At 37.9% G+C, this 15,808-nt stretch overlaps 1 protein-coding gene across 1 annotated transcript in view; it reads right to left on the minus strand.

Moving 5' to 3' along the window:
• Nucleotides 1-15,808, minus strand: part of SEMA3A (semaphorin 3A) — a 170,490-nt gene that overhangs the window by 88,538 nt on the left and 66,144 nt on the right. The window contains exon 4 of the mRNA XM_054183185.1: nucleotides 12,277-12,396. Within this exon, the coding sequence (XP_054039160.1) occupies nucleotides 12,277-12,396 (120 nt within the window). The remainder of the gene's footprint in view (nucleotides 1-12,276; nucleotides 12,397-15,808) is intronic.

Raw genomic sequence — 15,808 nt, forward strand, 5'->3', positions numbered from 1 at the left:
TTAACAGCTAAGTAACCTTTAATTACTGTGCTGTAATGATACACATCTAAGACAGATATTGTTATACTGTGACATCTGAGCATTTTAACCTAAAGGTAGTTATTAGCACTCCCATGCAAGATTCATTATGGATCATATTTCATTAATGGAGAGTATTGTGTTCTCATCTGATTATGTACTCGCAAACGTTTATTAAGATATCTCCGTGAGCGTGACCATGTTGCAACTCATAGGAATCCATAGATTTTCATAAATCAGGTAGCATTTCTTATGCTCTTATGCTTATGATCTATGCAATCATACAAGCGAAAAGTTATATGACAGCTCTTCTGCAACTCTTTGATACCTACACTAAATAGGAAGACTTGCTTAGGGATGGACAATGTGTATAATTACGATTAGCCATGCAATATTTGAAAAAGAAAGAATTAAAATGCAAATTAATGCTGCACTGCAGGAATCGCTAGTTGTGATTTATATCACTACAGGTGAGAAGACAGTCCAGACTTGTAGACGACTGCAGATGTACACAAATTAGAGTAGATTAGATGACATAATAAGTCACCGTCAATTCTAATAGGCATGAATTTATCATGATACATTTATTCATTCTGCACAATAACTCTTTCTATCTAAGTTTTCCAGTGGTGACTGGTTTTTCATCCAATGTGAGTCTCACAGTCTTTTCTGACTCATTGAGCTAAAATAAAAACACATTTTTAAAAACAAAGTTTCCCTCTGGGAATAAATAAAAATAACCATACGTGAATTGTCTACAGCAAATAATACAGAAGCTGAAGAGAAAGAAAAAAGCAGATATTAGCTTGTCTTTTCTTGAGTTCTCAAGTAATGGAGGAAAGTTACTCACCCTTTTCCAATGAAATGAGTTGCTTAGGAAATAACTAATTTACTCAAAGTCCACAGAGGCATGAACGAGTCAGAGGCATGTATTTCATCTGAGTCAGGTCATAGTCACTAAATTATTTGTCTTACATAAACGAGGGAGAGGTGAAGGAAGGAACAGAAGGGCACAGTACATTTCCCTCACAGGAATGGTATTTGAGGGAAAATACAGAGATTCTGTATGGTTTATGCTCAGGACCTCAAAGAGGAGCCAGCACATTTCCAAACAGACTTACTGAGTGCCACAAACAGAAAGCAAGTTGTTACAAACTATGTAAGCTAGAACTGCGAACGAATGGAAGAATAAATATTTATGTTTTTTTCCCAACTGACTTCAAGTGGTTTTATTCTTAGATTTTTAGGACAGAAAGAGTTGCTGTGATCCCTTAGCCTGATTTCCAGTATCACAGAAGCAGTAGGCATGTGGGACAAGCGCAAATATTTAAAACACTGCCTGTTTCAGTACTATTCTTATCTCCCACAGTCTTTCAGCAGTAAATTGATTAACTGCTCATGGCAAAAGATATATGGACTAATGTATAAAGAAGATAATTATTTGTGCCTATGCACTGCTTTCATGTCCCGTGTTCCTTCCCTGCACAAAACCCTCTGTCTAAGCCATGACCTATTCCTAAAACTGGATTTTCTTTCTGCTGACAGGTACTATCGCAGCAATAAAGCTTACATTGCTGTACTGGGTCTCACATTCCCACAGAAGTATCGTGTAAAGAAAGATGAAGGATTTTCTCTCCTGTCAGACTTTTAGGACCTTGAAATACCTGATTGTTAATCTATCTGTGTCATCTTATGCCAGCAGAACATGTGATGCAAAAAGATGAAAGGTTGTATACTGATAAAAACCATTTTCTTTATCCTTTGTAAAGCTATTTAGCAAAGTTATAAAGTGACACAATGGTTAAACCGTATCTGCATTTGTTTTGCAGAGATCCTGCCTCTTGCAGCCATCTTCTGTGTGTGTGTGGCATATATGGGATTAATTCTGATTTGCTTTCTTACATGCTTCAGTTAATTCTCTCCTTAAGAAGCAAAGTACTAATTACTAATCACTAATCAAAGCATCAATATTTAGCATTATTTTCTTACTGAACTATGGAATAGTGGAATTTTATGATTTGAACCTACTTAGCAGCAAATTTGAGACACTCTTTGTATAATAAAGGGCAGAGAAAAAACTCAGTTTCAAAACCTTGTAAAGGCAAGGAGGCATCTGGAAAGCATTATGAAATCTTTTTCACATAAATATAAGTCTGTACATAAAAATGGGGATGGTCAAGATAGCAAGAGAAGAACAATTATTTCCTGTTCCACCAGGCAACTGCTGGAAATACCTATGAACTGCTGTTTACTCACAGAAATAGTAGCTTCACCTGCAGTTGCTCTGCTTTATATCAAAGGAGAAATAAGATTTAATCTTTGTGGAGAAGCCATTTTTGTCATGCCAAATGCAGCTGTTGATGAAAGAAAGACATGTATAAGGAGCCTGATAGCACACCAAGGAGGCCTCCCATTGTGGAAAGTGACTTCTCTTCTTTCCTGAACCCGTTTGAAAGATTGCTTTTAAATCCATGAGTGTTCTCATCTTTCCTTTGGGGAAATGCCCCTTTTCTGGGAATTCTGAATGAGTGAGACTCTTATGGCCAGAAGCAACATCAAGAGGAGGTTTTTGGGAGAAGTTCAGGAATGAGCCTCTCCATCATTGCTGAGCAGCCTGAACCATGGCTGTACGCAGCCTCTCTGGGCCTCTTCTGGGACGAACCGCAGGCCAGTCACCATACTGGTTTACCATTAAGCTCACACACTGTGAACATGCAGAAACAATAAATACTAAGTCAGTCTGAAAGCATGGAAGTAGGCAGTGTTTTCAGATTTCCATGTAACTTCCGCGAGTTAAATATATCCTACAGCCTCTAAAAAATAAGGCCTGAAAGGCACTTCACAACACATCAGCTCTCATAAAACTTTAGACAAAGTCCAGTGAAGTTGGTTAACATCAACAGGCTCTTGGTTAGGTCCTTATGTCTGAATATTTAATATAAGTCTGGTCAGTTTGCTGTTCTGCATTTCATAGCCCCATGGCATGTATGTGGAGCATCACCCACAGCTAAAACCTGCTGCGTCGTGACCTTGGATGTTTAAAGCCTATTTGACAAGATGTTTGTACTGAGCTACAAACACAATACAGTCACTTCCTTCAGCTGCAGAAATGACACTTAAAACGCGATTCTTCTTCGTGAGGTCAGCCCCTGTCAACTGGAGCTTTGTGATGTGGGTCCCACAATGAATAATGCTGCTTTGACGCTGACCTATCCAAATCTGAGCTCGGTAACTCCTTCTTTCAGTTTTGCTTCCTCCTGTGCCTCTAAATCAAGAAATAATTCTATTTATAAGTCATTTCCTCAATTAAGGCAGTCCATACTATAGGCTGGCTTTCCACTGTTTTTATTACATCAGTTTCCCGACAGATGGTGGTTTGTTATTTTATTTTTTTCTCCTTCATGTTGGTTGAGAGATCAAAGGGTTCAGCCATACTTGCCTTTTGTTTCAGGAGGTGTATGGATGAAATTTTGCATATGTTGCATGACTGTGAAGTTGGGTTAATGTTTTCAATTGTTACTCTAACAAGAGGCAAATGCTGAACTTCTGTGCTACTAGAAACATTACGGGCTCTCTCGATGAATGAACTTAATATTCCCACCCAGAAAATTGGATCAACATCTTAATATGATTGCCATCTCTCTTAAAAAGTACAATCTAAGCCTGTAATGAATTAGGAAAACCGTATCATCTCATGGTAAAGTAAGGTAATCATGTGCCAGGGGGAATATTTACGTTGTGGAAATAAATAATTCATCATAACATCCTTTAATTGATAGGAGAAATAATGAACATCCAAATGCAAACAGTGGGTGTATTTTCAGCTCCCCTGGTAGCCATCACTAAAATTAATTTTCTTAAAGCAGTCACAAAACTCTGAGTCATCTCTCTAACAATGCTAGAAACTAATGGGGTTTTTTCTGTGACTACACAAATGAAGAGTGAGTCTCAGTTTTAGTTACACCAGTATAAGTCAGACAGAACTCCACTGAAGACAACTGGTACTAGGAAAAATCATCACACTAAAAAAAAAAAAAAAAAAAAGAATTTAGACCCAGATCCTGAGAGTGCCTTTGACTTGAATCACTCATTATCTGAGGATATTCAAAGTTACTCATGGTTTAAGGCATGGACACACAAAGCAAGACATTGCATGTGGTGTAAGTGAAAATGCACTCAACGGGGCTGCATGTGCGCGTGTGCATGTTCCACTCCACGAATTTACTTCCATGGAGGTCTCTTTCTATCTCACTCTTTTTTTTCCTCCCCTCCAGCAGCATAAACAAAAGTTTTCCCACAGTTCTGAGACTCATTTCTTTGAACCTAATGAATATGTCGACTGGCTTTAGTTTCTTATTCATGGAAGTCATTCAGCTGTGGCATACTGTATACAGTTCTCCACTGTAAGCAACAGCATTTCTCAGTCAGAGAAGGCGAAAGCCATGTACGGTGAGGAAACAATGGTCTTCTCAGTTATCTCAGTGGAAGCGTGCTAGCGCATAGATTCCTCTCATTAGGAGGCAGGGGATTCAAATTTGACAATATCATTCACACTGGACTCTTTTTGCACTGAGAAAATGTAAAAAAAAAAAATATTCTGTGTTAACAGTTACTTTGTATGAGTTGGGTTTTTTTCAACAGTGCAGAAGAATGTGCAGGATCTTGCTCCTATCAAGCTTCATTTTGGGTCATTGTATGTCTCTAGTGATCCACCCGACCAGATCCATGGAAACACTGACATTTTCTACAGACCATACCCTTACCAGTTCTCTCTCATCTGAGGGAAGTTTTCAATTAAAACCAAAATGTAGAGTGCTGGAACATCACCTGCAGAGCGACTTTCATTTACAATTTCTTTAAAACATATGTATAAAAGTAATATTAAAGTAATGTGGTTCTGGAGTTGATTTTTTTTTTTCTTCACTTAAGAATAAACTGGGAGGTCTGCCATAGCAATTTGGATATATTTATCAAGTCCTAAACAAAAGTTAGTTGCTGAATAGCTGAACTGATCAGACTTGAATAATAATGGGGGTTTCATTAGTGGTTTCTGCTGTGCAACAAATGGCCCTTGTGGTTGTAAATTCCACGTCTTTGTTCTGCTTCTCATCATATCTTATACCTCTCCTCTGTATGACTTACTAAAGAACTGTGCTTCCATTTTGCCTAAACCATTTAAGTCTGTAGACTGAGGAATAAAGGTGAAGAAATAAAATAGTCAACCGCATTGTTTTGACTTGTGATAGTTTAAAACTTGATTTCATTTCCTGCATGTAAATGTTGAACTTGTAAATCTCAGAGTGAACCTCAGATGTAATTACTGACTTTCTGTCACTTTAGACATAAATAGATTCCAAATTGCTTAGGTGTAATTATGAAATATGCAAGGGCAGGACTGAATGCATTACATGACAGCTGAAAACCTACGATGTTCACGTGTCCTGTCAATGGTTAAAGCAAACCCCTTTATGGTTAAAGACCCCTTCTCCAAATACTTTGCCAAAAAAAATTATATTTCTATTGCATCTGAATTTTAACATACTGAGCCAGACCCTTGGCATGCGAATGATTTGAAATAGTCCTATTCTTACAAATATACCAACCTTGCACTGGTAAATGGAAAATCAAATGGATCAGCTAGTTGTCAAATATTCAGCTGTCATAAAGGCACAACCTTCTTAATTGAATATGTCAGGATAATGAACACTAGCTGCAAATGTAAAGTATTATACTTTTAACTGTGTCGTTTACATCAAAAGTTTAGTAGGCATTATAATTTGTATTGGGAAATCAATTCTTATCTTGTTAAAATAAGATACTGGGAAAAACATCTCTTTCAAAATTTCTCTCTTCAGTATCTCTCTTTGCTGAGGATGAAATATCCGTAGCAGCTGTGTGGACTTTCCCAACAGTGAGGAGTAGGAAAGATGTCAGCCACTGCTGCCACGTGTGCTACTCAGTGGAGAGAAGTTTACCTCATGTATTAAACTATTCCGACAGCTACATTTTCACATAGAGCCTAACAGTCCTACTTTAAAGGATCTACTCTGGAAATAAATTTTTATTGGAATTATATTTTTGTTGGGGATGACAGAATGAAGTTTTGAAAAATCTGAGTTTTCCTGGTTTAAATTCTCTTTCAGCAAACAAGTGTTCAAACTATAGCTGAAGTCAAAGGAGATCTGCAGTGTATTCAAAGACAGGCCTTCATAAATAATAGCATTTAACCATGAACCTAATTCATATTTGTTTACAAAGGGGTTTATGGAGTTTTTCAAAAAGTCTTTTAAATCGGAATCAAGTTACCTTTTTACGGTGACCTTCTACTTCTGTAACTTTATCATAAGATAATACCACATAACGAGAGGTGCCATTTGGGACATAGCACTCAGCCTTTAAGGAATACATGCTTCTGCATGACAGTGCTTAAAAATGTGTAGAGCTTCCAACAACACATCCTGGTTTCCTTACAAAAATATTTGTCAGACCTTACCAGAACAAATGACTCGCTTTGGTTGTCTTATGAGAAAGGACTGTCATGTTCTCTGTCCCTTCCCTGTACTTCTCTTGTAAATATTGTCTTCGGGTCACTGGAAAGTTCCCATAGCGTATCCCTTCCCAACCAACGACACAGTGAATTATGGCTTGGAAAAAGAATTATATGCTATATATAGCTACATATAACTGTATATAAAACTATATACTTCCAAAATGCTAGGAAGGTTATAGCTAGGCCAAGATTTATTCTTTTTAACAAGTGGAGGTAAATTGTACATGTGTGAAAAGCCTGATTTTATGCAAAGAGATTTCACACAGGGTAGCCTAAGGGACTGGAAGTCGATGTCATGTGGAGCAGCAGAAGTGATGGTTTGCAGACCCTGCAGCCTCCAGAGCAATCAAGCTCCTATATTTTGTGATTTTGGTCACTGACCCTGTGAGATGCCTGGACAGATGTGTGCCTAACACTGACTATCCAGTTACCTGTCATCCTCCACAGACAGGAACATCAGTACAACGAAAAGGTCCAGCACTGGGATTTCCCAATATAGCAGAAATCATTATCTTGTTTTTAATGAAAGTATTATGAAGTATATCAGCCTTTTCTTTCTTCTGTTTTCTTTTTTCCCATGGCAAAACTACCCAGGAGATTGAAAGAAGTGCTCTAAAAGGTACTCACACTCTACATAAGCTAAAGATCCGGCTCTTCAGTTCTGTTTTCATATACTATAGTAATAGAGTATCTAGTGGTCTGAAAGGTTAAAGCGTCTCTGAACTGAAATAGGCTGTTACAGTCTGTGAACTAGATCTTCCTTTACTGACATTTCTCTGTGATTATAGTGATGCTTAGAACTAGTATGTCACAAATAATAGCTCTATCACACAATTGTTATATCACAAGTGAGAATAATCCTTTAACGGTTTCCTTTTCCTTCATATTTTTTCTATATATTCGATAAGCATATAAATGCAATATAAAGGTATAATTAGTTAGATGGAAAGCAAATTAGCATGAGGTGATTCTTAACTTAAAAAATCATTTGCTCAAATGTTTCACTTAAAAACCACAGGTCAGAATCTCAACTGATGTAAACTGACACAGCTCTGCCGTCTTCAATGAAGTTAGTCCAATTTATGCCACATCTGCTACTACTGAAGTCAATGTTTCACCCTGAATTTTATATTAGATAATGAAACACAACATGTTTTCTACCAGCAGTAGCGCTGGTCCTTCAAGTAATGTGTTCCTTCAAAGTCATTCTCTTAGGAAAAAAAATGGTCTTCCATCACTATATACATATACATAATATATACAGACAAAAAGGACAGACGCATAAATGTATCAGAACAGGATGTCCATTACTTAGAAAATGCACTCTAGACCTCTTCTAATGTGAAGTACAGAAGGGATAAAAAAAAGTGGAAAGTATAATTCAGCAAAATTTTATGAGTTGAACCAAGGATTTTTAAAATACACAGAGTCCGGAAAAAGCAAATATGTTACAGGTGGTAGCGTTATATAACTTCATATGCAATAACTTAATGTTTTATGTACATCATAAATCTGAACTAAATTTAGAGCTTCTTTATGGATTAAGAATGAGAAATAACCTGCAAGTAAAGTGATCCCAGATCTTTTAAGTTCATCCAGTTAAAAATGAGGTTTAGTCTGTTGGACAATGACAAGAAATTTGGAATTAGGAGACAATAAAAGAAGCCGGGTTAGTTCTTCAGACAACATCTATTGATTTACCTCTGTTGAAGAAATCCTAATGTATTCCTGCTGAGGGTCTGGCAAACAATTTTGTACAGCTCATGCAATGCCTGTCTGAGCCTTAAGAAAAGGGTTCTATAGGGCATTCTCTATACCTCCACCTGTATGTAAGGGTTAAGTAAATGGAAAATCCTGTTCTTTCCTAAGCAGGACTGTTCCCTGCTGGATCACACAAACTACCCCAAAGGGAGCCCCGGGGAAGGGGAGCAGGGCTGCTTCCCCCTGCTCAGGCATGTACAGGCAGGTGCATTCTGCATCCTGTTGTGATTTTCTAGTGGGTTTAATGCACCTCTGTGTCTCCCTGCAGTTGGATTTGTTCCTTTCGAGCACAGATCTGACTCGTGTAATTTTGCGACCGTTAAGCACAACATTCCTGCACATCCAGTCCTGTTTCCTCAGAAGTCAGTGGGAGCAGAACATAGCTTTACTAATTACTTTCTTATTTTGTCTGGTAATTGGTTTCTTGCATTATATTGCGTTATGTGGAGAGAATGCCAGATGTTGCTTAACCCCGGATCCCAGAAGCTGGTGTAGGTGTCTGTGTTAGGTCATCTCACCTAAACTTAGGCACGTACAATACAGACATCTGCATATGAGCCAATTTGCCCCATTCAAGTGAAAGTACAAATATAGCCCTTCCAATGGATGATCTCAAGCTTTAAACTAGGCTCTCCTCAGGTATTTTCTGCGTATACACATGCTACGTTCTCTCTAAATATGTTCTTTCCTGCTTACTCATGGCTTACTTGCTTAAAGTCTATTCAAACATTAACTTTATTCTTCTCTCTTATATACCATGGTTATTCACTTACACATCTGGAATGGATTTAAGTGAAGATTAGTCTGCTTTACTCCTTAGACTGCGGTGTAATTCACAACATATTAGGTTGTATACATTTGCGCAGATCATTTTTAATCAGATGCACAGCATGCTGTTCATATCCTTTTACCTTTTTATTATTATTTCTGATACTGTACTTCATCAAACTCAATTAGACCTGCCTAGTTTCATCACTAGAAATGGTTTTCTTCAAGTATGGAATGGGGCTGCGATACGCTGCTTCACATTGAAGAGATATTCAACAGATATAACAATTCATATGCCTATTACTTTATGACTGTAATTTATTTCCTTTACCCAATCATAAAAACTGTACCATATTCCAGCCTCCTGCAGCCTGCTCCAATTTTTTCCAGTGTCTCCTCTGTCACTTGCCACTCTTTCCTTTAAACTTCACTTCTCCATCCTCTTCAGTTTGGCACACACTAATTTCCTCTCCTCCATCGGACTCAGGCAGGTGGGTTATATTCAGGGCTCACATAAACAAGCAATCTTACCAGACAGTAGGTACATTCCCTGACTATTCCCCTAATCAGTTCACATTTACTTCTCTAAGTGCTTGAAAAATAAATAAGCAGATGGTGAAGTCAGTTAATTTTCCAGAAGTGTTGTGGCAGAAAATGAATCTTCAGGAAATGTTTTTGATGGCAATTTTTTAACTCAAAATCAACCACTTGCCTTCACTTATACTTTTTCCCTTTTTTAGTATGCTAGGGAGGTATAAACTATACAGGATACAGAAGCAATGGCCCTTTGACACGTCCAGTGCTGCTGTCTGACATAACAACGTAAACCATCTGGCTCCCCCAGACGCAGCGTGCAGGGGTGCAGGGGTTAATATTGTATCCCCACCCCCCATCCTTGGTGTCTCTAATAGCTGCTGCCAATCAAGCACCCTCCTCTTCCCCAGCTCCAGGAGATGCACATTTGAAATTCCTGGCTAGGTGGTAGGGAAAGGAAGGAGCAGGCTCCAGCTGAGAGACAGAGACAGACCAGATTAGTTTTCATTGCAAATCTAATAAATTCATTTATTCGTCTGATTTTCACCTTTGCGAGGGACAGGAGCCAGGCTGACTGTCAGATTTGTCAAAGCCTGAGAAGAGGTGGGTGCTGCTGCCTCCCGCCTGCCCCAGTTGCTGTGCAGGGGCAGACCTGGGCTGAGAAGGCAGTGACACCTCCTGTGTGAGCGTCAGGAGGATACAAACACTTGTGCCGTGGGAAGGGCAGGTGAAGATGATTTCTCTCATAGCTGAAGTATGAAAAGGAAATCAAAAGCTAACAGTGTCCAAGGTAGTTCAGATAAACATATTCCTGACGTCCGTGCTTTGCAAAGATAAAACCAAGGGTCAAGAGAATGATTCAGGCACACGTGGACTAACAAACTTACTGTATAAATGACCAAAAATGCAACAATTTAGATTTTGTTGATAGTTAGAGACTGCTAAAGAGAAGCTAAAACAAACATCCTCTTTCAGCTCCAGGGCCAAGCACATCATTGACTCAAGTGTCTTAAAATCCAGAATGTTAAACCAAGGTTGGATCTGTCCTCTCATCTCCGATCATCCTTTCTATAAATCCTTGGTAAAGTGTGTGTTAGTTTTACGGTACAATCATAAAACAGCCAAATGTAGAAGTAAATGACCTCATACCAGCTATCTCTCCGCAGATAGATTCACTTGGCAGATAGCCAAGAATTGATTGACACACATCTTACGGAACTAGAGTTAATTAATATGTCTACCAATTCCCAAATGGATCTCAGGAAGCAGAGAATCTGTTTAATGCAGTAAGCAATGACATACTGTGTGTGGTCAAGAGACAATCACTAATTGCCAAGAATGCATTCTGGAATAAAGTATTAAAGAATATGAAAAAAAAACCCCAACCTTCTACTTTGCAGCTCCTTTATCCCTTCAAAATCTTATGCTTAAGGCATTTTAAAGACTCTTGTTTCAAATATCAAAAGACATTTTTATAGGGAAAAAATGGTTCCCAGACTATAAAGTCAACACTCAAAAGGTCTCTTAATTTTTCTACGAGAATAAATTCTGATTTTTAAATAACTGAGCCCTCATTCATTTAACAATGATGCCTTTATTTTCAGGGAAATCTGGAAACCTGAATTGCAAAACCATAAGGCAACTTGAAAGAGCTGTTCTTTGGAGATCACAGAAGCTACAAGTAACACAACTATGGATTCACCAGTAAAACATAGCCGTAAATTAAGTAAGTGACTGCTGAAAACACATCAGCTGCCTGGTTGCTACACTGAAACAGTCCATGGAGCAATACTCAGGTAAGCCAGACCAAAAATGAAGTGGACTAATTTATATTACATATGCAACTTAATAGGAAAATAGAAGATTGGCTTTTCTGGAGAGAAAAAGGATTGAAATGGAGCACAGAGACATTCTAGTCAAATCTTCAGCCAGGAAAACCAGCATAGTCCCATTGCTTTCTGAGAGTGACACTGGTTTTCACCAGGGAAGACCATGCTTTTCTATTTAGTTATGACAATCACTGACAAAACAGTACAAGAACTACTGCAAGATTTCTGCAACACTAAGCAAAAATCATCAAGATGATTAAAAAAAAGATATATATAGGGGAAAAGAGGGAGGAAAAATGATTTATTTTTCCCTAAAAAGTAAGGAAACAAACCCTAGGTCACATATGAAAAACTGTCAGTGTGTTAGGACAAATCTGAGAAGTAGAATTTATGAATGTGTGACACGATTTTAATTCCCAGCTGGGAGAAAGCTGCCATGGTGTCAGATTGTACTGACTGGTAGGAGACTAAAGGACAGTTGGCCCCAAAATAAACACACAGGCTGAACTACCCCTCTTATGGCTGGTATCTGTCCTGACCAAAAAAAAGAGAGTGCTTTTAATTTCATGAACCAGGCAGAATGGGTTTATTTAAGCCCTTGGGGGAAAAGATGCTCTGCAGGGGAGAAAAGTACAGATTTGGCTGTGATTTATCAATCAGCACGTCAGCACCTGATTCAGGAGCAAGTCCTACCAGATCCACTCACCCAGCCACAGAAACGAGTGAGAGTGCATTTTGGCAGGAAGACATCGTGGCGAAACACCAATGAAGATTAAAAAGAGGCAAAAAGAGAAATATTGTTTTAAGATAGTTTACCTCAGGATGGCTTCCAACTTCAATATAGGTGCAGACTGGATGAAAAGCCCCTGTTCCGCAAGCGTACAAGTGGGTTTGGTTGTAAGCCTTAAGCACCTTGATGAAATTAGCACATTCTCTCTGCAAAGAAAAGAGGGGGGAAAAAAAAAAAGTATCCACAAAGTTAATTCAGTGATTATGACTAATGGGAGCTCTTCTGCGTTAGGGATGTGTGGCTGAATGTGCAGATTTTAGAAGTGTGATCATTTCATGCTGTTTATAAGCTTGTTTATTGTTAAGCATTTAATAACTAGCCTGATTTAGGCTCTCATTTAAATATCTTTGGTTGTCATTTAATAAAGCATCCACCCCTGAAGAAAAGATTACACAAAAATTTTTTGTTTCAGACATGCTTCATCTTTGTAATTTATGCTATTGCCATGTTTGTAAGACAAAACCCATTTATAGAAATGTGTCAGAATGAAATAATGAAGAAAAATGGACCAACTGTTTGCTTGTATTCAATTATGTAACAATTAGAAGAAAGACGCTCCAGATGGAAGGAGTTGATGAAAAACGAATCATTGATACAACATTTCTAACAATAATACGAATGCTGCCTCACCCCCATTGTCTGCGTTTAGGGGCCAGTTTTACAAAGATGAATACATATGCTAAACTTTAATGCAATTATTTACAGCCCCTAGAATATAAGCTTTGCAAGACTTGGACTTTACATTTTCTACCTAAGTAAATTATCCATCATAAGTAATTCTGGTTCTCAGCAATTAAAAACTTAATAGCAACACTACCAGCCCCTAGTACAAACATTGTCTGTTATCTGTTAACAAAAATGTCATTATTAATGCCTAATGTTATTAAAATGGAAGTGTCTAACCTGACAGTCAAGTTGTTGACTTTTTCTGTTTATTTAATATTTTTATTTCCATCAAGTCTAACAATGAGAAGAAATATGTCAATGCCTGTAAATCAGTCTACTGACACAATTACAAATGATGGATTTCAAATAGGAGAAAAATAAGAACATTGAAATAAAATAACCATTTCCAGCAAAGGTTGTGTTTAAAATGAAGGAAACTTTTTTATGCATATTTGATGACTTTTTTGGTACAGCATTCAGCTTAACGTCTCCAAGTGGACCAGGGCCCCTGGAAACACCACCTGAGCTACCCCCCAAGAAATCTCATTGACTGGCATCATCCGTCTCTGTAACCTGCTTGCTAATTAAACCAGATACTCTCAAACACAAAATAATGGCTCTGCCAGGAAAACGCATGTGCAATTTGAGGCATGCCTTAGGCCACCACAGTGAAAAATAGCGAACTTACACTGATAAAATACTGATTCCCTGCCGTACACAAAGGACTGTACTGAAATGACATTGCTCTTCCAATGTTATTGTTTATTTCCATAACACATAATGGCAATGTATTAATAAGAGCACCCAGAGAAAAGCATACAGAATCTTACTACGTCCTTAGCTTACTGCTGATAAGTTATCTTTCCAACTGAGATGGAAGAGAAAACGCAGAGATAGTTAAGGTAATCCAACAGGAAATTGAAAGAAATAGAGATGGATGTTAGCAGGGATCTCTCTTAATTCTTTTCTTTCTGACCTTTCTTAATAAAAACACACACAAATTCTGGTGCATACGCATCCTTCCTCCCACACATGTATAAACACGAACATACATTTAGAATACGTATACATATATGTATCCACAGACTGCTTTCCACTGTCATAGTGGTAGAGTACTAAGCAAATACCTGGCATAAATCATTAAAATTACAATGTATGTTTTGATAGTGTTTTTAGTACTGTTGTCCTTTTTTTTTTCTTTTTACTTAAAGAAATATGGAAAAAAAACATGAAAGTGTGTTAATAATTCGATGCCTGCAAGAATAAAAACAGGCAAATACTGCAAATTCACATAACATTAAAAATGAATAAAATTGAAATAGATCCTTTCTTAAACTCTGATATTCTGTGTTTCAGATGGAGCATCTGACTTTAACTCTACCTATTTTAAAACTGACCAATGATTTGTGCATTATTAAATAATTCAGAATTTTCTCACTTGTAGTTGTATCTGGCCAAATTTAATCACAGCACTGCTTCAGTAGGACTGTGCTTTGCCTTGTCTGGTTTGTTGTACCATGATTTAAAAAATGTCTTTTTTGGTCTACGACTATGGTTTGTTACAAGTTTTTAAAAATTGCCTGCCTGAAGACCACGAAATGTTAGAGGCCAGGGCACGTACCTTTTCGAAGTGCTGTGAATCAGAACAGACTGTGCTGATTTCAGAGGAGCTATTCTGATTTACAGCAACACGCCACCTGTGACTATAGGCACTCGCTAAATACCGTTCAGCTGCTTATCTACAATATACAGCAAGAAGGTATTAGATAGCTAATACTTTAAAAGTAGGATGGAAAACCTCACTTAGTTTAGGGGCAGAGTCCTCTTTGATTTTTATGGATGGAAATTAAGAAAAATTCTATCATCAGCTTCACTGAATTATTCCAGATTAGCCTGGAGGGGGGAGAGGAATTAACTCTATAATAGCCATGTTTGAGCTTCAAGTGTTCAGGATTGATAGTAGTGTAACTGCCATAATATCAGTAAAGTTACTCTGGACCTATAATATGTATTTCCAAAAGCAGATCTGGCTTATTCATCCCTTTTTTTAAGCTCTCCTTAATTCCTTGTACAACATGTTTTTTACCATACATGTCTAAGAAATACACAACCTAGTTAAACAACGGGGAAGGCAAATACCTACAGCAATAAACCTTTGACTATGACAAATAAATGTATATAACATTTAAAATTCCCAGTCCAGTTCAGACTGCTCTTATAGCTTCCCTGTGTTTTATAGCTGCATAAAGGAACCATTAAGGTCTATTCAGTAAATTCTCATACACCTCCCTAACAGATTAGGTTTCTTTATGTATTTTACACGACTGTAAAAATATAAATAAAGAGGTGTATTAAACCACAATAAATGACATCAAAGCAAAGTTACAGTTCTGATTTAAGCCCTTGTCAACTCAGGAAGTTCAAAGTGAAGTTCCTGCCCTGCCTGGGAGACGGTGCTATTCTCCCTGGAACAATAGCAACAGGCGCGTTGTTTTCAATTGCAGGGTAATCAGATTCCTTCTTTTGTCTCACTGTGCTGACCTACAGCTGCACAGGTACAGCGTGTTGTGTGGAAATTTCGTACCTTTGCATTTGGTATTTTGAACTTAGCAAGAGTCTGCTTCGTGATGGTGAATATTAAGCTTTCCCAGTTTATGTGGCTCTGGGAAGAAAAAGCTTCACAGAAATCTCTAACAACTTTAACAGCTTTGACCGATTTGCTCAGACTCCAAATCTCAGCACACGTGTGCCAAAGAAGATATTCTGATCAGGGGAAGTGTGTGCACATTAAGGCGACTCCGGTCTGCCATGATATGAGAGTTGAGTGACGGACTCCCATTTTCAGTCTCTGCTTCCCCATTCCTGCCCTCCCTGCAAGGCTCCTACAACGGT

This window comes from Rissa tridactyla, chromosome 1 (assembly GCF_028500815.1).
Source record: "Rissa tridactyla isolate bRisTri1 chromosome 1, bRisTri1.patW.cur.20221130, whole genome shotgun sequence".
NCBI lineage: Eukaryota > Metazoa > Chordata > Aves > Charadriiformes > Laridae > Rissa > Rissa tridactyla.